The sequence below is a fragment of the Heterocephalus glaber genome, unplaced genomic scaffold, assembly GCF_053883595.1.
Source record: "Heterocephalus glaber isolate CG9 unplaced genomic scaffold, H.glaber_assembly_v1.0 deba00001444, whole genome shotgun sequence".
Taxonomy (NCBI): Eukaryota; Metazoa; Chordata; class Mammalia; order Rodentia; family Bathyergidae; genus Heterocephalus; species Heterocephalus glaber.
The window spans coordinates 30,927,614-30,951,030 of record NW_028258297.1 but is presented as its reverse complement, the minus strand read 5'-3'; the positions used below and the strand labels follow the sequence as shown (position 1 = coordinate 30,951,030).

The following is a 23,417-nucleotide window of genomic DNA, read 5'->3' as shown; positions in this document are numbered from 1 at the left end:
GCTCCTGAGCTTGTGAGTCACTGGACCATGAAGGATGTCAAGGATTCAGGCAGAGGAGTTCTCTTGGATGCAGGTGATGTCACTTACATACATTACCTCTTTTTGGAAGAAGTCTAAGGGGAGTCCTGACTATTCCTTACATGGCCACAATTTCTGCTCCTGTGGTAGCCCCCAGGACATAGCGATGAGGCCTCCGACAGTTCATAACAGGTACATCTCAGAAAGCACATCTCCCTTCTGAGCAGTGCAGTGCTGTATACACAGACGATGCTGTCTGAAATACGCTGCTGCTCAGTAATCCAGGCACCATGTTGGAGCATCAACCCTGCCCACCAGACTTCAGATGCCTTGAACACAAGGACTCTGCTTTCTGCATCTTTGATTTCCTAAATGCTCAAAGTTGATGTTCTGACATTTTTTGATGAATTAAACTATGTTAAGCCACAACCTCCTCTTGAGGGCAGAGTCTGTGTCTTATTAGAATTATCTCAGCAAATGTTTATAGAAAGAAGGGAAGGAAGGAAGGAAGGGAGGAAGGAAGGGGAAGAAGTGAAACTGATCATTAGCAGAGAATCAGCTATTACTTTTTCTTTACTGTTACATAGGGTTTTTCAAGTGTGTGTGTGTGTTTAAAATGAACATTCCCACAGTAGCTGGGCACGGTAGCAAGAACCATGAACCTGTAGTTCCAGCCTACACTGGAAGCCAAGGCAGAAGGATCGCTTGAGCCCGGGAGTTAGCAGGAAGGGAACAGGGAAAGATTAACTATCTCCTGGGGCTGGGCCATGCAGGGTCTGCAGTATTAGTCAAACAGACTGTGTCTGTCTGACTCTAATCTGTGGAGGACAAAGGGAGTAGGGAAGAGGTGAAGAGCCATCTTCAGGCATGGCCCATAGCAATACAGCTGTGCTCTGAATGAAGAGAGCACCAGCGTGGCTGAGTGGGACCTGGAGAAAGCATTTCTAACAACTCTGCCCCTTTCCCTTTTCTGCAGTCATTAAACCATGCGAGCAGCCCAGAAGTACATCTGCACGGTGGGGATGTTGTGTTTGCTGCACGGGAATGCATGGGAATGATGTTTTGAGTGAGCTGGAGGGAATGGTCCTCTGGCTGCTCTTTTCTTCACTTGCTCACCACCCACTTTCTCTTCCTCCTCTCTGGCCACTGCCCTCCTAGTCCCTCCTGCCTCATCTGACCCCCAGAAGGAAGCAAGAGGAGGGGCAAAGGCTGCCCCCATTCCAAGACCTGGCCTTTCTTTTCTTCAAGCCTGCCTTGGTTTTGTCCATCCCTGAGTACATGAGCCACCACTTATATTTTAAGCCTTTTTTATGTAATAAATTAGTATCATTTACCCTCACTTCCACAGGACTCAAATGGATACTAAAAAGCCAAGGAAACAGAGTTTGACTGCCTTACCAATGCTGAAAATGAGAAAGAAAGAAAATTTCACCTCTGGGAAGGTAAGGATCTTCGAATTGAGCAATATTATCTATTTCCTGTACTGGGACATGCGGGTACTTTTTCCTCTGTTATTTTTCTTAAATTTTTTAAATCATTCAATTGCTGGCTCCTAGTTCTTAGGCATCTCTGTACCCGTCTAGATATGTATTTGTTTGCTGGTTTACTGTCTGTCTCAGGTCTGGAACTGTGTTGTCCAGTCAGCCCCTGAGGGCTGTGGCCCGTGGGGTTACAGGGCCTTCGGCACGTGGCTAGTCCGAAGGAGGTGTGCTGTGAATGGGAAATATACTACACAGAAGATCGCAAAGATTTGGTTTGAAAAAAATGAATATAAAATAACTTATTGAATATTCTTGGCACTGGGGTGAACTTTATATCAGTTAATACCTTGACAAAGTCATAAAAATGATTTTGTATTGATCCACATTCAGATGGCATCCTGAGTATATTTTGTTAAATAAAATAGATCATTAAAGTTAATTCCCCTGCCCTCCTCACCTGTGGATGTGGCCCTCGGAGGAGTAAAGCAGAAGGCTGGACCGTCTCCTCCTTGGACGCGCTGCTCCGAAGGGTTGCGGAGAGGCTTCCCCGGAACCAGGGCCACACGGGGCACAAATAACGCAGGATGCATTCTTGTGAAGTCAGATCCAGGTGACCTTTTACCTTTTATCCACTTTGTTTTCTCTACAGATACTGAGTGTATGCTTGTTTCAGATGTTGTTCTAGGTGTTGGGGACACACTGAGAAATGAAACAGACCAACAAATTCTTCTTTGTAGGAAGAAATGATGTTTTGATTGGATGCTGAAAATTATAAACCCCAGGCCTCCTTTCTCTGGTAGCAAAGCATTGGAACCGAGTAAACCAGTGGTTTCAGCCTTGGCCATGCATTTTGAATCGTGCAGGGAAGTTTTAAAGACTGTTGAAATCAGAGTCTCTAGGTGTGGTGCACAATTTTTAGAAGTTATTTTCCACCATGTGGGGACAGATCCTGACTTAAATGCCAGCTGTGAGGCCTTGACTAGGTTAGGTCTCTGACTGTGGGCCAGGGCACTGCAGCAGCCTTAGCTCCCTCGTGGCAGTGGTAAGGAGGTAAGAGAAAGTGGCAGAGCTTGGAAGGCCGATAAATGTGCTTTTCCCACCAGGGGAGGTGGTGCACATCCATAATCCCAGCACTTGGGAGACTGACACAAGAGGGTTACAAGTCTGAACCACCCTGGGCAACTTGGTGATTTAGAGACCCTGTCCCCAAAGGGCTGGGATGTAGCTCAGTGCAAAGGCCCTGGGTTCAATCCCCAGTACCTAAAAGGAAGGAAGGAAGAAAGAAGAAAAAAGAAATGTTTTTACCTTCCTTTCTCTCCCCAATAAGAGATTGAGCACAGTGCCTGAACCAACAGGGGCTTTGTTTTATGAGACGGTGAATAACTGAGCCTCATGCATTAAAGAAGGTATCTGAGGTCACTCATTCAGTCTCATTTCAGCAATATAGACAAAGAAATCAATCAAAACAAAGCCCCATCCAACCATTTGGTATTACAAAGGAATGGAGGCACAGTCAAACCTGAGGAGAGAGCAGAAAGCAGAGGTTACAGTTGCCATTTGTGTCTAGGTTTTAGGGTGGCACCTATTTGTGGTAGTGAATTCACCTGTTAAATGTAAATGACAGATTAAGAGTTAACGAATTCCTGATGATTGCAGTCCTAAAACATTTAAAATATAACCAGGAGCAGCCAATTTGCATTTGAATGATAAGACTGAAGTTCCTATATTTATTGACCATTTGTGTTTCTTCTTTAAAATGCCTGATCTGGGCCAGGGATTTAGCTCAGTGGCTCTGCACCTGCCTTGCAAGCACAAGGTCCTGAGTTCAATCCCCGGTACCAAAAAAAAGAAAAGAAAGAAAGAAAAACGCCTGGTCTGGTCATGTCTTTATTGTGTAAATATTTTTCTATGGCATTGTCATCTTCTTATTGATTTGCAAAGTATTTTGTATACTCTGTATACTAATGCTGTGAGAATTGTATATGCTGTAAATTATCTTCTAGAGTGTTAGCGTGTCTGTTTTTATGTCCTGAATTTTTTTTAGAGCAGTTGACTTTTGTATATGAATCTTATATCCTGCAGCCTCATTATATTTTTGGTTGTCTTTTTATTCTTGTTGTCTTTAGATCAAAAGAAATATTTCATTAAAAGTAGGTACACTTATAGTATGCTCTTTTTGTCTTATTTGAGAAATTACCCCTACTCTAAAATCATAAAACTATAGATGTTATCTTTAAAAATTATGTGATTTTGAGTTGCATGGAACACGCCGAATCAGCCAGCTGCAGACAGGCAGGTCTGTGCACACCCTACCAAGGTCTTGAGTCCTGCGGAAGACGCCGAATCACCCCACTGCAGACAGGCAGCCACCTGGTTCCACACTACAAAGACGCAGAAGACACCAGACCACCAGACCAAGATACTGAGTCCCGCTACTCCCGCCCCAGAGGTAGGGGCTTCTGAGCTGCCATCCCACTGCTCCTGGTCCAGAGGAAGGGGCTTCCCAGTCACCATCCCTCCCGCTGCTCCCAGCCCAGAGGAAAGGGGTTTTGGGCCACCTTCTGTCCCACCGCTCCTGGCCCAGAGGAAGGGGCTTCCGGGCCACCATCCCTCCCACCACTCCTGGCCCAGAGGTAGGGGTTTCTGAGCCACCATCCCACTGCTCCTGGTCGAGAGGAAGGGGCTTCCTGGCCACCATCCCTCCCGCTGCTCCCAGCCCACAGGAAAGAGCTTTTGGGCCACCATCCCTACTGCTGCTCCCAGCCCCTGTCCCACCTCTCCCAGCTCAGAGGAGGTAATCCTTGCAGGCGCCAACAGCCCCCCCGCCAGTCGAAATGAGAAAACACATAAATAAGTCTCAAAACCAGACTTCCAGATCACCTACAGCAACCCCAAAGGGAAATGAGATGGAACACTCTGATACTCAACCACCTGGACCCACTGAACTGGCAACAAAAGAGGATCTGGAAAAAATGAAATCAGAAATAATTTCTCAGATAACAGGAGAAATTGTGCCCCTAGTGCAAGACATGATTAATAAATCTAGAGAGGAGCTCAGGAACATGATGGAATAACAACATAAGAAACAAATGGAATCCATAAAACAGATGCAAATAGATTTCCAGGACATGAAAAACTCCATTGAAAGTCTACACAGCAGAATGAGCCAATGAGAGGACAGAATTTCAGATATAGAAGATAAGATTGCAATTAGTGACCAGGAAAAGAAAAATTGCTTCAAAATTATAAGGGAACATGAGAAATCAATCCAGCAGCTGCTAGATGATGCAAAGAAGAATAACATAAGACTGATTGGGCTCAATGAAGAAACAGGAGAGAGTGGAGATGACATAAAAAAAATCTCTTCACAGAAATAATGGCAGAAAACTTCCCAAGCAGGGGAAAAGAGCTTGACATACAGATAAGTGAGGCATATAGGACTCCAAATAGCCTTGATCAAAAAAAAATCTACACATAGGCATATAATTGTTAAGATTCCAGAAACACAACAGAAGAACAAAGTTCTACAAGCAGTCAGAGAAAAGAAACAAATCACATACAAAGGAAAGCCCATCAGAATCACAGCAGACTTCTCAACATCAAGGCAAGAAGAGCTTGGAATGACATATTTCAAGCCCTAAAAGAAAACAGCCTCCAACCCAGATTGATGTACCCTGCAAAACTATCTTTCAAAATTGATGGAGAAATAAGATACTTTCATGACAAAGAGCACCTTAGGAACTTCGTGAATACCAAACCAGCACTCCAAAGAATTTTACACAATATCCTAGGAACAGACATTGAGGATCACAACCCCAGGAACCAAAGCAGAATGAACCCATCTGGCTTGACAAGAAATTAAATATAAAGGGGGAGAACCCAACAAAAAGAAAAAGTCATGGCAATGACAAGTCAATACGTTTCAGTTATAACCATCAATGTTAATGGTCTCAATTCACCAATCAAAAGAAATAGACTGGCAGAATGGGTCAAGAAGCAAAATCCAACAATATGCTGCATACAAGAAACACACTTAATTCAAAAGGAGACTCATAGACTGAAAGTTAAAGGGTGGAAAACAATACTCCATGTGACAGGAACCCGAAAAAAAGCAGGAGTAGCTATCCTCTTGGCAGATCAAGTAGATTTCAAACCAACACTGATTAAGAGAGATGAAGAAGGACACTACATCCTTGTGAAGGGAACAATCCAAAAGGAAGAGATGATAATCATAAATATCTATGCACCAAACACTAGTGCACCCAACTATATAAAACAAATACTAACAGACATGAAAAGTCATATATGCACTAATACAATAGTAGTGGGGGGCCTCAACACCCCACTGTCACAAATAGATAGATCAACTAGACTAAAAATAAGTAATGAAATACTAGAACTCAGTTGAACTCTTGAACAAATGAACTTAACAGATGTTTACAGAGTGTTCCACCCCACAAAATTAGAATACACATTCTTCTCAGCTGCACGTGGATCATTCTCCAAAATAGACCACATACTCACACATGGAACATGTTTAAGTAAGTGCAAAGAAACTGAAGTTATCCCCTGTATATTATCAGACCATAGTGCAATGAAATTGGAGATCCATAGCAAAAGAAACTCAAAAAATTTCATAAACACATGGATATTGAACAACACACTTTTGAATAACCAATGGGTCACAGAGGAAATTAAAGAAGAAATCAGACAGTTCCTTCAATTAAATGACAATGACAATACAACATATTGGAATCTATGGGACACAATGAAAGCAGTCTTACGAGGGAAATTCATAGCAGTGAATACGCATATTAGGAAAACAAGACGAGCCCAATTAAACAACCTGATGCTGAACCTCAAGTTTCTAGAAAAAGAAGAGCAGGACAACCCCAAAGCTCATACAAGGAAGGAAATTATAAAGATCAGAGGAGAAATCAATGCAATGGAGACTAAGAGAATGATACAAAAAAATCAGTGAAGCCAAGAGTTGGTTCTTTGAAAGAATCAACAAAATTGACAAACCTTTAGCCAACCTTGTCAGAAAAAGGAAAGAAAAGGCCCAAATCCATGCAATTAGGAATGAAAAGGGTGAAATTATAACAGACCCAGCAGAAATCCAGAGGATGGTCAATACCTACTTCCAGAACCTATATGCCAATAAGATGGACAACACAGAAGAAATGGACAGATTCCTAGATACATATGAATTACCAAAGTTGAATGAAGAAGACCTAAAAATTCTGAACAACCCAATATCAATCAATGAAATTGAAAATGTAATTAAAAACTTATCACCTAAGAAAAGCCCGGGCCCTGATGGCTTCACTGCTGAATTCTACAAGACATTTAGAGAGGAACTGCTGCCACTACTGTTTAAACTCTTCAATGAAATTGAAAGGGAAGCAATACTCCCAAATTCATTCCTGGAAGCAAGCATCACCTAGATCCCCAAAGCAGAGAAAGACCCAACTGAAAACGAGAACTATAGGCCAATCTCACTAAAGAACATAGATGCAAAAATCCTTAATAAGATAATGGCAAACAGAATGCAGAAGATCATCAAGAAGATCATACACCCTGATCAACTGGGATTCATCCCAGGGATGCAGGGATGGTTCAATATATGAAAATCAATTAATGTAATACACTATATCAATAGAGCCAAGGACAAAAACCATATGATTATCTCCATAGATGCAGAAAAAGCATTTGACAAAATCCAACATGCATTTATGATAAAAACCTTACAAAAAATTGGAATAGATGGTCTCTACCTCAAACTGATAGAAGCCATCTATGAAAAACCAACAGCCGATATCATACTAAATGGTCAAAAACTGAAATCCTTCACATTAAAATCAGGAACAAGACAAGGATGTCCACTATCACCACTCTTGTTCAATATAGTCTGGAAACATTAGCCATGGCAATTAGACAAGAGAAAGAAATAAAAGGAATAAAGATAGGAAATGAAGAAGTCAAATTGTCATTATTTGCAGATGACATGATACTCTATATAGAAGGCCCCAAGAACTCCACCAAAAGTCTTCTAGACTTAATAACCAAATTCAGTCAAGTAGCTGGTTACAAGGTCAACACACAAAAATCAATAGCTTTCCTCTACACCAATGACAGACTCACTGAGAGAGAAATAGGGCAAATAATTCCTTTCACAATAGCACCCAAAAAACTGAAATACCTAGGAATCATCCTAATGAGAGAAATCAAAAACCTCTTCTCTGAAAACTATGGCACTCTGAAAGGAGAGATTGAAGATGATATCAGAAAATGGACAGACATCCCCTGCTCCTGGGAGGAAGGATTAATATAGTGAAAATGGCCATACTTCCAAAACTGCTATATAGATTTAATGCAATTCCAATTGAGATCCCAGCAGCATACTTCATAGACCTTGAGAAAACAATCCAAAAATTCATTTGGAACAAGAAGAGACCCAGAATAGCAAAAGCAATTCTAGGTAACAGAGACATGGCAGGGGGTATCACAATCCCCAACCTGCAGCTCTACTACAAAGCTACTGTGATAAAAACAGCATGGTACTGGCAAAGAAACAGACCTGAGGACCAGTGGAACAGATTAGAAGATGCAGAAACAACGCCAGACACACTCAGCCATCTCATTTTCGACAAAGGAGCCAAACACCCTCACTGGAGGAAAGATAGCCTCTTTAACAAATGATGCTGGAAAAATTGGGCTTCAACTTGCCAAAGATTAAAACTAGACCTATATCTCTCACCATGCACTAAACTAAAATCAAAATGGATTAAAGATCTAAATATTAAAATAGAAACACTGAACCAGTTGGAACAGAGGTTAGGTAGAACCCTTGAAGACATCGGTGTAGGAAAAGATTTTATGAACAAAACCTCAGTTGCCCATGAACTAGCACAAACAATCAACAAATGGGATCTCTTCTTATTAGAAGGCTTCTGCACAGCAAGAGAAACCACCAGCAGTGTGAAGAGACAACCCACAATGTGGGAAAAAATCTTCACCTGCTCTTCCTCAGACAAAGGTCTACTATCTCGAATCTATAAAGAACTTAAAAAGATCAGACCTCCCAAATTTAAAGACCCAATCCAAAAATGGGCATTTGAAATGAACAGACATTTCTCAGACAAAGAAGTAGAAATAGCAAATAAATACATGAAAAAATGTTCAACATCACTGGTCATTCAAGAGATGCAAATGAAAACAACACTGAGATTCCACTTCACTCCAGAAAGAATGGCTGCTATCATGAAATCAACCAATAACAAATGCTGGCAGGGCTGTGGGAAAAGAGGAACCCTGCTCCACTGCTGGTGGGAGTGTAGACTGGTACAACCACTGTGGAAATCAGTATGGAGATATGTCAAAGAACTAGGACTGGAAGTCCCATTTGAACCTGCTATTCCACTGCTGGGGATCTTCCCCAAAGAATTAAAAGAATCATACCACAGTGATATATGTGTGCCCATGTTCATAGCAGCACAGTTTGTGATAGCTAAAACTTGGAAACAGCCTAAATGCCCATCAACTGGAGACCGGATAAAGAAAATGTGTTTTTTTTTAAATAAAATGGAGTACTACTCAGCCATAAAAAATGGGAAATTAGAGACATTTATAGCTAAATGGATGCACATTGAGGTGATACTCTTAAGTGAAATACATAGGATACACATGTATAAATACCGAATAGTTTCTCTAGTGTGAGAAACTGAAAGTGTAAATAAGGACTAAAATGTATAATAGGTAATGTGAAATAGGAAGAAAAGGGGCAAAGGGGAAGGAAGTGGGAGGGCTAGGGGAAAGGATAGAAGGGAATGGGATTACTATGAGAAAATGGAAAAATAGGAAGAAAATCTTTGTAAATAGGGAGGACTGGAGGGGTTGAAGGGAGGGCTGGGCAAGGGTGAAAAATAAGAACCAAGAGAGACTATGTAAAGGTGCAAAGTTCCAATGATGAATGTCATTATATTGTATACCTAAACTGTACCAATGATTAGAATGAATAATCAATAATGTAAAATAGGAAGAAAAGGTCCAAAGGGGTAGGGGTAGTGGGAGGGGCAGGGGAAAGGAAAGAAGGGAAAGGAAAAATGATGAGAAATGGAAAAATTGGAAATAAAGTCTTTGTAAATAGGGAAGGGTGGAGGGCATGAAGGGAGGGCTAGGAATGAGGAAAAAATAAGAACCAAGTTGCATTATGTAAAGGTACAATTCCCAATGAGAAATGTAATTGTGTTGTATACCTACAATGTACCAATAAAAGAATTTAATAAAAAAAATTATGTGATTTTGCCTTTCATCAGTTCTAAAAGTTCTTCTAGCTGTTTTGTCTTTTCTTGCCATCTTCCTTCTCTTCTGAGGCTGCAGTGAGGCATCCGTTAGACCCATTCCTGTGATCTCCAACTGCACGGTCCATTCTTTGTCTCTCAGCTAGTTCCTGGTTAATTTCTTCAAACTTGTCTCTTCCAGTTTTGTGATTCTCTCTTTGTCTATGTATAATATGCCATTAAGCCCATCACTGAGTTTTAGATTTTAATTATTTAGTGGTAATTAATTATTTAATTAATGGTCATTTGCATGATGTATTTTACTCACATTTTCAGCCTTTTTATTTCATTAAGCAGATTGTCTGTGGCCATTTAAAAGTTTTTATTGGTAATTCCAATATCTGAATTATTTGAAGGGTGGAGATCTGATCTAGTTTCTGCTAGCCCTCACAGTGCTTCATTTCTTTGTGTATTTTGTAACTTCTAAAAATCAGTCTTGTTTTGAAGAAAAGGAAACTGAACCTGAGACTGTAGGTGGTTGCCAGGGTCGCATGGTTAGTGACTGATGGAACAAGAGTTGCAGTCCAGCCTCTGCCTTCAGAGTCTGGGAGTCTTCTCCATCCTGCAACTTCTCAGGGCCGCTGACAGGACACTTAGTCGCTGAGGGCTGACTCCGAGCAGCCGCCCTGGTGCTGGGATGCAAAAGCAAAGCACCACTTCTCAGAACCGTGGGGCGTGAACCTGCAAACAGATGCATGACCATGGCGCACAGAGTGTTCTCTCTCAGCGAGCTGGGAAGGAGGTTTCTGGAAGCCTGGAGAAAGCTTTTTGAGTCACTGACCGGGTTGGGACCACCGCAGGGCAGAGTGCTGGGCATTTTCACGTCCTGGAGTGGCTGAAGGAATGTGAGCTAGAGAGAGAGCATCCCAGGCAGAAGAAAGAACACAGACAAAGAATGGAGCAAATCTAAACCAACAGCAACAAGGCCTTGAAACCGTCTACTCTAGCCCTCCTACATGATGTGCAAATCTACGCTGTATTCTAGGAAACAGTGTCTAGTTTATGGGATCAATACTTGCTTTCAGAATGTTTCTATCTATCCTTAACTATATCCATATACCATCAAATTAAAAGCATCAGTTTATGTTTAACTTGAGATCTTTGAAAAAGTATTTTATAATCCCTTGTTGCTCAGTTTCACGGGAGAACACCAAGGACATTGGTGGGTGAACGAATGAAGCAAAAGCTCCTGGTACTGTGCTGTCCCACACAGGCCATTTGAATGACCTCAGCCTGCTTGCTCCTCCTGTAAGATGAGGTGTCTCCTATTCTCTCAAGTCACCTCCAGCACCGAGATTTTCCAGGGTTCACTGATGGAATCTGGAAGAAGAGGCGACTCCCCCATTGCCACACTCTGCACGTTGGAAAGTGACTCTGGGTGGCTGGACTTTAGGCTTGTGCCTGCCTTTCCCTTGGGATTGCCAGGGTCTCGTTCCTCCACTTCCAGCAGGAGCAGAGGCCGTGGGCAGGTCCCCAGGAAGGACACTGTTTCCGTGAGAGGCGTGCCTGTCCTCTCACGTGGCCAGTCATGTTGGTTCTGCTAATGGGGCTCTGGAGTCCAGACAGGTGGCTGTGACCAGGAGGCGCCTCCTTCCTGTCTAGGCAGCCCAGGATTCCTCAGACTCAGCAAAGGAGCTGTATGCAGACTCTTAGCCAGGAGAAGCTGCGAAGGTCTCAGGCCCCTCCCTCTGTCTTCTGGCCCCTGCAAGGCTCTGCTGAGCCTCACGTCTAGCTTGTGGTGCTCTGGAGGGATCCCTAAGGACTTTCCCCTCTCCCATCACAACCGCTCCCTGTGTCAGTTCATTTGTTTTGGGCTTGCAGCTGTTCTGCCCTCCAGGGAAGGATTATGGAGCCTATGAGGGGGATGAGGGGGACGCAGTGAATCCATAGCACAGAACTGACCCAGCCACGACCAGACCACAACCAGGCACTCGGGAGGCTTTTTGTTTTCAGTTTTGAGGGGGAAGAAGAAGAGACAAGGATGGTCTACCAGAGAAGTAGAATTGCCTATAAGGTACGAGTGAGATGGGATTGTGTGATGAAAGGGTTGCCTTTCTGAAAAGCCTAGGTGGAGTAGGGGAGGGGACCAGGTGGTCTGACACCCGCCAAGAGCCAGTCTTTCTCTCTGCTGACTTCACAGACAAGGGCACCAAGGGCCCCGTCGAAGTGTCTCGGATTCTGCCCCAGCCCCCCAGAGTGAGGCAGGGCATGGCCCCTCGTGAACCTTCGATAAGCTGTACAGAGCTCTTACCCAAGGCAGGGAGCGTTTGCAAGTCAGGGCCAGCCTGTGTGATATGAATGTGGACTAGGGATGGGGAGGCGGGGTGTGGGGCATGGGACTTGGGGTCCACCCTTCTGTTGGATCTCTTTCCTCCATGCTGACAGTGGCTATGTGATGGGTCAGCGTGACTCACGATGGGAATGGGCTTCTGTCTGACTGGGTTTGCGAGGCATTTCTGTCCTAAAATGAACCATCCAGCTCCCCAGCACCTAAATATCTTCTGTGAGTACCAATTCACTTGTTTGGACAAACCCTTTCCTTTCTAGGCATTTGCTTTGAAAATACAGTTGCCTTTGAGAGAGGGGTATAGGCAGGTGGGAGTGTCCAGTGTGAGTACCCTGTTAGAAGGATTCTATCCAAACAAAAGTGAGGGGGAGCAGGAGGGGGAATGGGGGCCCCTGGAGGCATTTAAAAAAGATTCTGTTGGTCCAGCAGAAGAAGACCAGCAACACCAGCAAGGACCTCAACAGGAGCCAGTACCAAGCATGGGGGGTGAGGGTTACAGACACAGGAGGGCATGTTCACAGAGGCTTCCTGGACGGAGCTCACGGGGTAAATTCCCCAGGTCCAGGAGAGCAGGAGAATATTCCAGGCAGACACAGAGCAGCAGCAACAGTGCTGCAGTGTGAGCAGCATGCGTGAAAGCCTCAGGCCTTCTCAGCACCAGGAGCCAGCGGGGCAGGCAGGCCGTGACAAGGGACGAGGCCAGGAGGTTTTGTGTGCCAGGGAGTCCCTGGGAGAAGTGGGTGTCGCTGTAGGTGTTCATGTTTGGTTTCTCAGGTGACTCGGGCAGCAGAGGGTGGATGGGGATGGGGCAGGGAAGGAGACCAGGACAATGGGTGCTTTAACTGGGAAAGGGTGAGGGGTGTGGTGGGCGTCATTGCTGAGACACGATACTGACCCCGAAGTTAAAAGAGGAAAGACTTATTTGGCCCGCGGTTTATAGAGATTTCCGTCCATAGTTGGTTGTCTCCAAGCCAGGTTGGTATGGCAGAAGAGAAACAGTTTATGGTGGGCAGAAGGTAGCAAAACAAGTAAGCCACAAGCCACAAGTGGAAATAGCAGCTTCTTTATGCTCCTTTCATATTCTGTCTGGGCTATGTGGCTTACGATGAGTACCCAAGCAATCGGTGGACTAAATGAGTAATCACGCACACTTAATCCCAGCATCACACATTCTAGATCCAACCACCTCTGAAAAAGGTCCATCTATGGCTGCATGAGGCTTTGGGGGGGCATCTGAACACAGCCATAACAGGGGGCAGTCTTGGTGGGGTATCTTTATTCTCACCCAATTATGCTACTAATGGTAAGAAATTGTTAAATCTAGATGACCCCTCAAAGCCGCATGCGCTCACAGGTGGGGCTTTGGGGAGGTGATGATCATGGGTGTGGTACTCATCAGTGGATCAGTCCACTGATGAGTTCAGAGCTAATGTGCTGTTGGGAGGGGAAGCCTGGTGGACCAAGGCAGGTCACTGGGGGTGGCCCAGAAGGGTCCAGCTCCCACCTTGACTCTCCGCTTCCTGTCCGCCATGCTGTGAGCAGCTCTCCTCCACCCTGCCATGCCGACCTGCCTCGGGGCCAGCTGACTATGGGCTGGAACCTCCACAAACTGGAGCCAAAGTAGACCTCTCTCCTTTAAGATGTGGGTGTCAGGCATTTTGTCCTAGCAGTGAGTAAAGTGACTAGGACAGAAATCAAATGTGACAGTTTGCAAGTTTGAGAAAGCATTCTCATGCTCACTTCCACTTCCTGTAGTCAGCTTGTGTTGGTGAATGTGGATTTGCAGTTGCGACCCTTCTCTGGGACATCACACCCACAGGCAGCTGGCGAGGGACCTTGACCCCAAGCAAGGAGGATGACACCTACTGAGGACCCTGCTCCCACCCTGAGACCTGCAGCGAATCCAAGATTAGCTCTGAGTGTGAACCCCGCCTAGTCCTGGCTGTTGTCATGATGACGTGGACAGTTACATTCAGGGTGGCACGGTGGGGAACACCAGTTGAACCAGCCAGCCAGAGGGATCCCTCTTGGTGTCCCAGGGCTGCCACATCCTGGAGGGCTATGGTTAATTGCTATATAATTTCATGCAGTGGGGAAGATAAGACAAATTCATATAAACTTAAATTACAAAGGATTCACAAATATCAACGGTATAAAACAGAAGTGCAGAGGTGGGAGAGAGTAATTCTGAAGAAGAGGATTACCATGAGAATGTGCCTGCCGAATGTGGCAGTCCAGAAACCACTGAAGAACCTTAAAAATGCAGCTCACTGGGCTGTGCCACTGGGGCGCTGGACCGTGTGACTTCCGGGCTTAGCCCTGTGCCAGGCACGTGTGTGCTCAGCGAGTGCCCCATGAGTCCATGTATCCTCCTGGCCTAGGGAGGCAGGATGGCTTTGGGCAAGGAGCAGCACTGGGTCACAGGACCCAGGGACTAGAACAGCCTGGCACCTTTGCAGCCATTTCATGTAACTAGCTGGTGAAGGGTGGGAATGGGGTGGGGAAGCTGGATTCAACTTTCCCACCTCTCTCCTTGTCAGCTTTTAAATCTAACTCAGCTTCCATTTAAGAAAGGTAAGCTGGCTTTTGCAAAACATTGAGATGGAATTTATCTTACAAAACAAAACAAAAAATGTTTTGCTGAGAAAACAAAACAAGTGTGAGAACCTGAGTGTCCTGCCCAGTAAGAACTAGCCAGCTGGCTCAGAAGAAGGAGACAGAGGCAGAGGAGGGGCTCCGGGTGAGGAGTGGAGCCTGGAGGCTCCTGATCTGCCACCTTGCTGTGCCCAGTCCCCGGAGGCCATGGGAGGTGAAGACCCCACAGGGACCCCAAGATTCCAGTGCGGGCTCCTGTTGGGGAGAGCCTTGCTGACCCCAGGCTCCTGTTTCCAGTCTCTGAGGTTCCCAGCCCAGGTCCCTGCCACTCTCTTCTGCAGCCTGGCCCACGCTGTCTGGGCTTCCTCCTGCACTGTGCTCTCTGTTCCTTTATTATCTTCTTTTCCTTTCCTGTCATCACTGTACTGGACCCTTGGTAGTTACCTGTTATAATAACTTAGTTTGTTTTTTCTTTTGAGACAGAGCTTTATTGTACAGTTCAGGCTGGCCTCAGACTCGTGATCCTCCTGCCTCAGCATCCTGAGTACTGGGATTACAGGCTGTGCCACCATCCCCAGCTTCTCTTGTTTTTAAACAATGGTATTTTTTCATCATAAAAGCAGTGTGTGTTCACATGAAGGGTTTGGAGAGCCAATGAGCTTCGCAGGTAATCTCTGGCTCTTGAGGAAGCTCACAGGAGCTGTGATGAATGCAAGAACTGAGGGTCCTGCTGCTTTCCTCATTCTCCAGCCCTCCTCATGCACAGCCCTGGTGGAAGCTGTGCACCTGTAGGAATAAAATCATTTCCAGGCCACTTCTAGATTTAGCAGAGTTCAGGACTATTGCAGAGACTCCAGGTGTGTGGGCTTAGAAGTCAGTGAGGGCTGCAGGGCAGTGTTACGAGCACTCAGTGTGTGCCACTGTGGGTGTGGGAGCTCACACACCCTGCTCCTGCCCCCAGGGATGCCGTGGTGGAGGAAATGCTATGGCATGGATTGTGTGCCTCTTGAGTGAGCTGCTGGGCCAAATCACTGGCAAATTCACAAACCCATGTGACAGGCTGCTGAGAACCGGCCATAGGTGTGCAGACGACACCACCTGTCCTCAGGGCGGCTTGGTTAGACCTGGGGCAGCTGGAGCCCTGGCTGTGAGTTGCCTTCATTGTTCATCCAAGGTTGCTGTACAAATATAATTTTCTGTATGTGCCATGATGTGAAAAGATTGAGTAAGCACAGTTCTGTTCAACAGTCTAAGCCTTGGACCAACAAAGGGAAGAATGGTTGCATTAGTCAAGTTTCCGTCCCCAGGACAAAATGCCTGAGACAATCAACTTATAAAGAGGAAGGGCTCATTCTTGGCTCACAGTTGGAGGGGTTCAGTCCATGGTCACTTGGCCCCATCATCTTTGGGCCTGGTGTGAGGCAGTCTAGCATATCATGGAGGGAGTGTGTGGTGGGGCAAAGGTGCTGGGAAGTGAGAGAGAGTCAGAAAGGGGCCAGAGCCTGAATATCTCCTTTGAGAGCACCTCTCCAATGACCCTACAGCTTCCCAGTAGCACCCACATTCTAAATGTTCTACCACCTCCCAGTAGTGTCAGAACCAGGTACCAAGCCATCAGCACAGGCGTCTTACGGGACTTTTCAGATGCAAACTATATTGAGGTTGTGTTAAAGTGCATTCATTCTCAGAGGTCACCTGAACAAGTCTTAGCAACGGGAACCTTGGAGAGACTGTCTTGCCCAGCTCCCAATTCCGTGCACATCTCCCCAGTGGATTCTGGTCCATCCAGTGATGGAGTATTCATGGCCTCACAGGGACTGTTGTTCCATTTATGAGCAGCTCTAGACTTTAGACAGTTCTGCTCTCTATCAAACCAGAGTGACTTCCTTATAGATTCTGTCCTTTGGATCATGTGGAATAAATATATACTATGTCAAAAGTGACAGCCCTTCTGACATGGCCTTTCCCCCAAGACTTTTATCTGTTTTAATAAAAGACTGTTTTCAGAACAGTTCTAGATTTACAGAAAAATTGACCAAAGAACACAAAGGGTTCCCATATAATACTCCCACCCTTTACCTGGTTTCCTCTATTACTAAAATCTTACATTAGGATGATGTATTTGTTACAAATAATGAGCCAATTTTGATCTGTTATTATCAACTAAACTCCATACTTCATGCAGATTTCCTTCATTTTTACTTAATGTCCTTTTTATCTAAGATCCCTTCTGGGATACCATATTGCAGAGATCCCTAAGCTTTTTGGCAGGAGGGACCAGTTTTGTGGAAGACAAGTGTCCTACAAACCAATGACAGGGATGGTTTCAGGACAATTCAAGGGCATTAGATTTAATATGCACTTTATTTATGTAACTACTTTGCAATATACAATAAAATAATTATACAACTTACCCTTATGCAGAATCAGTGGGACCCCTGAGCTTGTGATCATGTGAGTTGCTTACTGAGCCCCTAACACTGCATGTGGGGCATGGCCGTCCTGGTTGGAAGTCTCTGGACCACAGACTAGGAGGATGCAAATGTCGCCTCAGTGCCTTGGCTGAAGAAGGTTAATCCCCAGGAGGCTGCTCAGCAGGAATCTAGCGCCTTTCACCCAACAATGAGGCTCCCTCAGCAGATAGGGTCCCTCTGTTAGGGTAGGAGGATCCCTGGGGGTGTCCTGAAGGGGACACTGGGCAGGGCCCCTTCCTCCTACTCTCTTGTCTCCCAGTTGCCATGAGGCAAGCAGCATTGGCCCACCAGATGCCTCCCACCACAATGTACTGCCCATCACAGGCTCAAAGCCACAAGGCCAGCTGCCTGTGGGCCAAAACCACAGGAACCCTTCCTCTTTCTAAGCTGCTTGCCCCTGGGATTTTGTTACAGGGACAGGAAGCTGCCGTACACCCTCCCAACCTCCATCCCATCGGCAGAAAGGGTGGACACAATGGCCAGGCTGAGCTCATCCATACCATTAAGTCTGCAAGAAGAGTTCCCCGATGCTGGAATCCATGCCCCTGGTTGTGTGCATCAAGGGGACACACATACTCAGTCCACCTGATCTATTTCTCAAGGAAATCTGTCATCTGATTAATGTTTGGGCATTAAGTGGCTTGTAAGGAAGCAGCCCCTGAAGCCCACACATGGCTGTGATAATCCTCCAGAGCGGCAAAGCCGAGGGCTGGAGTACCGGGGTTCAGACGCAGAGGACACATGGATGCTCCCCACCATCCCTGTAAGGGTCCAGACGGCCACGAGAGAAAATCGGTGCAAGTATTTTGACAACCTTTAATTACAAAAATATTCCAAATTTTACTCTCTGAGTGACGGTTTTAAAAAAAATCAATTTTTTTGCAAAATAATTTCTGGGAGTGGAGAGATGGGTGTAAGGGAAAGTTGAGGATAGTTACAGATCTGTGAGTGTCGGGTTGCTCTTCAGCCAGCTGCTCATGCCCTGCCCCCAGCTACCTCACCTGTGCGATCATCAACTCACTCAGCCAAGCATTTACTGCCTTCTATTGGCAGGTGTCACGTTAGGTCCTGGGGACCTATGGGGGAAAGACAGGGCTCCTGACCTCGGGGGGACTTCAAGCTCAGTGGGGAACACAGGGAAGAAGCAACTCCTGCACAAAACAGTCAGTGCAACAACAGGGCTATGTAGCACGATGCTGGCAGGACGTGCAAGAAGGCCACACCACCGTGAGCACAGGAAGTAGAGTAGAAAGTCTGCAGTGAGAATTCAACACCACATCTGTCCCATGGCGCGCTTCTCTGCAGAGCAAACAAGAGAGAATGCTGGGCCCTGGGAGAGCCCTTAGGGGCCACAAGTCAAGAGAGGCTTCTAACAGGCTGCTGCTGCTCAATCACCACCAGTCTGCCTTCTACAGAAGCCCCAGATGCCCCTTTCCCTGGCTGCTTCACTTATGCCGCATCTTGCTTTGCCTCCCTCAGACCTCCCTGTACTCCCACAGCCTGGAACAGGACTTCGTGGCTCCCGCCCTGGCCCTGCTGGCTGTCCTGGGCCCCAAGGGCATGGGGAGCACCTGGCCTGGGCAGGACAGTGGGTACTCACCGGCTTGAGATCACAGTGAATGATCTTCTCTGCGTAAAGCATCTGTAGGCACTTCAAAACACAGAGGGTGAAGCGCCAAACCAGTGACAGACTGAAGCCCTGGAAGCTGTTGTTCTTCATCAACTCGTACAAGTTGATTCTGGGAAGGATGGAGACAAAGTGATGTGCGCTGGTGTGAAAGACATGCTCAGCATGGCCTGCAGACAGTCCATGCCATCTGTAGGTAAAGCTCAGCCTGGGGCAGGGCTCCCTCTCACTGATTCATGGTAGCCCAGGGTACAGCCCAACCATGCTGGCCTCTCAGACAAAACCTCATTTCCTGTTACAAGGCCACAGAAATGCTTGGTATGCATGTTAGCTAGAGACTCAACCAAACTTCTGCGGTCCTATTTCTTCAGGACTGTTGGGAGGGACCCGGGAAGCCTCCTAGTTACTTACACAGCTACTCCAAGCAGGCCTAGTAAGGCTGTCTAGGGACTGCCGGCCCTGGTGAGTAAGAAAACAAGAATGCCGGCAGATGGGAGCCAAGGCCAAGTAGGGAGCCCCTATTCTACCAGAGGGACAGGCGGCCACTTGGTCCCCTCCTTCTGTGGCCTTGAAGGAATGACGGCTCTTGCCAGACAGGCCTCGATTCTCTAGGGTGGCAGAGGCCGTGATGTTACCCAAACAGAAGCTCGCTCTGGTACGTGAGGTCTGCTGCCTTGCAGGTGGTGGAAACTAAAACCTCTGCACTGCTGTGAGCAGGGAGAGGGCGGCAGCCTGTGACTCCTGACTGCCTCTCCACGAAGAAGTGGCTCTTGGGTTTAGGAAGCCGTTCCCTCGTTCCCTCGAGAGCTGAGGTGGACACTGAGGCCCGGCTTTGGCTCCATGCTCGCCTGTGCCCGGGCAACTCCCGACTTCATGAGCTTAGGGCTCTCCCCCCACACACCTCCTCACCCAGTGTTTTCAAGTGCAGCGATGCCCTAGTGGGCACGGTCATTAACAGCCCAAAAGGCAGCCGGGGACACTTGTTTTGCAGACTGGAAAATGATTCACCTCTGCGTCCCGGAGAGAAGGCCACGCTGTGTGACCACCAGGAACAGAGAAGAGCACACCCGCCCCCTCCTGGTCCAGTCCGGCGGGTCCCCGGCGCTGTGGGAGCACACACCGTCAGCTCAGTGCATCCAGACACCCTGATTGCTCTCCTCTGATGAGGTAAATGCATTCTGGGTTTCTGGTTTGATTTAAGTGGCACCAGACGGTCTCAGAGGAAAAGCAATCAAATAAGTTCGTCCTTCCATATTAACATGACTTTTCCTCTCCAGTCCTCAGCCAGGCAACACCAGTCTATTTGTTAGGATTTTCCCCTTCTATAAAAATATCTGCTTTTGTCTTTCTTTGCTCAAAATTCAAGTTATTTCCCACTCTGAGCAACCAGCTGCCTTTTCCTTTGGGCTGCAGCCTCTGTACAGGGCCAGGAACCCAATGTGTGGGGAACATGGTGGCAAAGCAAAGTCCTCCACCACGGCTCAGTTTGGCTCCAGGTACTCAGCACCAGGGCGGCATGGCCGAGTATGCTGGCGGGTGACAGGCTTCCTGAGGGGTGGGTGAGACAGCAGCTTCCGTCCCAGCCTTCCTGCTCCCGGAACTTCCTGATCACTGGGTGGCTGCTACGCCCACTCTAATCATTAAATACTGTCATCCGCTGAAAGTGAGAGTGCAACCTCGAAGTTTCTCTTCTGTCACTTAAGCAACTTTCCAAACACAATGAATTAAAAAGTAAAAGCAACTGACCCCAAGAGTTCGAAGGTGATGCAGGGGTGGTTGCACCTCGGAAGTAGAAAAGTCCTTCATGTGTACCACGTTGTAGGTGTTGTCTTTGTCCTTCCTTCCAAGAGCATCCAGGATCTTCAACTCCATCAGGGCCTGGTGCTGAAATGTGCAATGAGGGGCGTGGCACAGAGGGGGACGGAGACGTCATTCTGCGGCAGTTGGCCTGCTTCCTCGGCCCGGTCCCACCCCCAACAAGACTGTCTAGGGCGGCAGGAAGCACTAAAACTGCACCATCTTGCTTCCTCTTTGCCCTTTCATGGAATAAAACAGGTAGAGAGGGAAAGAGGGAAAGGAAACAGGAAGAGTTGGAGAGGGTTTGCTGAAGCAGTGAGATCAAGGCCCTCCCTCCGCCAAGGCCTGGCCACCCCTCGAGCCAAACCTTTTCTTGTTCCTGATGATTTTCAGGGCTACCAACTCATTGTTTTTGTGATCCAAGCACTTGGCCACCTGTCCAAAGGACCCCTTCCCAATCATCTCCAGAACTTCATAGCGGTAGGCAATGTGGTCGTGCAGGACCTGCAGAACCCAGGCTGGTGGTGAGAAGGAGTCTGAGGCTCTTGGGTTTCTCTGACCTTGGGACCCTGGATCCCCAGCTTCAGCTCCTGGCTCATTCCTGGAGAGACTTTTCTGAACTCTGAGCCCCATCTCACTGGTACTGCAATAGCTAGGCCGCTGCCTGGACCCCAGGCCACCAGGTGGCACCAGGGAATGGCCCTGCAAGCTGAATCCATGTCCAGCAGTACTAAAAACACTGCACGGTCCTTAGACAGTTGGGGTCTAGTAACAGTCCGCTAGTCTGCTGCATGTTTTAGGACTTGTGAATAAGAGGGTTGGACAGAACCGAAGGTCCCTTCCATTCTGGAAGTTCTGCGATTCTGCTCCAGTTTGGGGGACGTTCCCTCTCTGGCCCTACCTCAACCACAGGCTTTGTTCCTACTCTGCTTCTTCTTGGCCAGATTTGGTGCTTCCCTGCACCTGTCTAGCTTTAACTCTATACTTGCATTAGTAGCACAGAGCTTGGTGAGAGCAATCTTTTCCAAAAGCCATAATAATCCATAATAATAATCCTCTCCACATTCTGGAAAGCAGGGAGGCAGTGTTCAAACAAAGCCACGGGGAATTTTCCATTGAAGAGTTTGGTCAGGTAGCTCCAGACAAGCCACTTCCCTGCCTTGAGCTGCAGGGCCTGTGCCTGTAAAGACGAAGTGTGAGTCTGGACAAAATGACCTTAATGTCCTCAAGCTCTGCGCATCTCTGATTTCCAGGGTTACACTGCTGAGTGTGGGAGAGGTGAAGAGTGAGTGTTTGTGTCCAAGTCTCCAGGATGTGCTGTTTGTGGGTGTGAATGGGAGGGGGTTGGGATCTTCACACAGTGGAGGAATCAAAACTGTTTATCTGAGCATGAACATTACTGGTATGTGGAAGTGGGTCAGCCTACTCATAAATTAGCAGACTAGGACACAGCCTGCACACATGTCGGTGTCTTCCGAGCCTTGAATTAGTACTCCTCATACCACCGCTTGGTTGTCTCATAGTCATCTGCTCACATATCACCTGTTCTGTTCATTGTGATCACTTGATGGCAAGGGCTGCGTTGTCTCATTTATGACAGCTCTCTACATTTTCAGAGCCTACCAGATGCCTAAGCCTACGCAGGTGCTCAATAAAATTAACATTTGTTGACAAAATAAACAAAAGAATGTGGCAAAAAAAGAGAATGTAGCCAGGTTGCTTGTTTGCCTGCATAGTGCATTTGTGTGTGCACTGCAATGAAGCAGGGATGAAGATCTGGAGATTACAGAGAGCACATGATCCCTCTCTTCCAGCCAAAACTATACCTCAGACTTGAGACTTTGCAACTGGTACCAATGAACTCACCTAGGGCGACTGACATCTTTAGGGACATCCCAGGCTCCAGGTTCTGGCAAGGTAGAGCATGAGAAGGAGCAGAGGGGAGGGCTGGGGATGTCTGGCTAAATTAAAGGTAAGGCTTCTACTGAACATTAGTAACCAAGGCCCATTGGTTTGTGATGTGCAGGTTGCCTTTTCTGAAATGAAGACCCATAGCTTCTGTTGGGTTTCCAAATGGATCCTTGATCTAAAATTGCTAAGACTCTGGGCTCCAAATGGAGGCTGAAAAAATTTCACTCTTGCTTCTCAGAGTGAAGACCTCACTAAAGTCCAGGAGCTTTCTAGAAATGCAAACTCTCGGGTCCCACCCAGTCCTGCTGGATAAGAACCTGCATTTTACCAAGACCTGCAAGCATTTGTGTGTATAGCAATGATAGAGAAACTTAGCCCTGCTTGCTGTTAAGAAAAGCTACCTTTTCTATGAACCCATCTCATCTTCTCTCCTAGAGCCAAGCTGTGATGAAATGTCCACACAGGAAACTCTAGAAAGCTCACACCCTGGTAAACCAAGCACTGCTCATCCATACACCCTCAGAAGTGGGGACTGCTGCCTAGCTCTCACCTTCAGCCTGGGAAGAGGCACTTCCCTGGCAACCCCACAGGTCCAGTTAGGAGAGAAAGGAGGTGTTGGGATCAAGTTTTGCAAAATGGAATGCAGTTAAGTGCTACCCACTAGGAACTAGTGACTCAAAAAGCACTACTTTTGTGGGAGAAACAGCATCCAGTATGAGATGGAAAGGCATCCACCTTTGGGATAGTACAGAGGGAGTGAGAAGGGGTGCTGGGGAGGCTGCGTCTTCCTGCAGCCTGGCCTTTTCCAGGGCTCCAGGGCTGCACAGAAGAGCCTGTAAGAGCTCACCCAGGGTGCAGATCTGTGGCCTTAAATACCTCTGGGGA

The 23,417-nt window shown here is 46.7% G+C and overlaps 1 protein-coding gene across 1 annotated transcript in view; it reads left to right on the top strand.

Annotated features, from left to right (window-relative positions):
- Dyrk4 (dual specificity tyrosine phosphorylation regulated kinase 4) overlaps nucleotides 1-23,417 on the top strand; it is a 39,657-nt gene that overhangs the window by 2,088 nt on the left and 14,152 nt on the right. Inside the window, 1 exon segment of the mRNA XM_087213590.1 lies at nucleotides 1,367-1,460. Coding sequence (XP_087069716.1) covers nucleotides 1,367-1,460 — 94 coding nt within the window.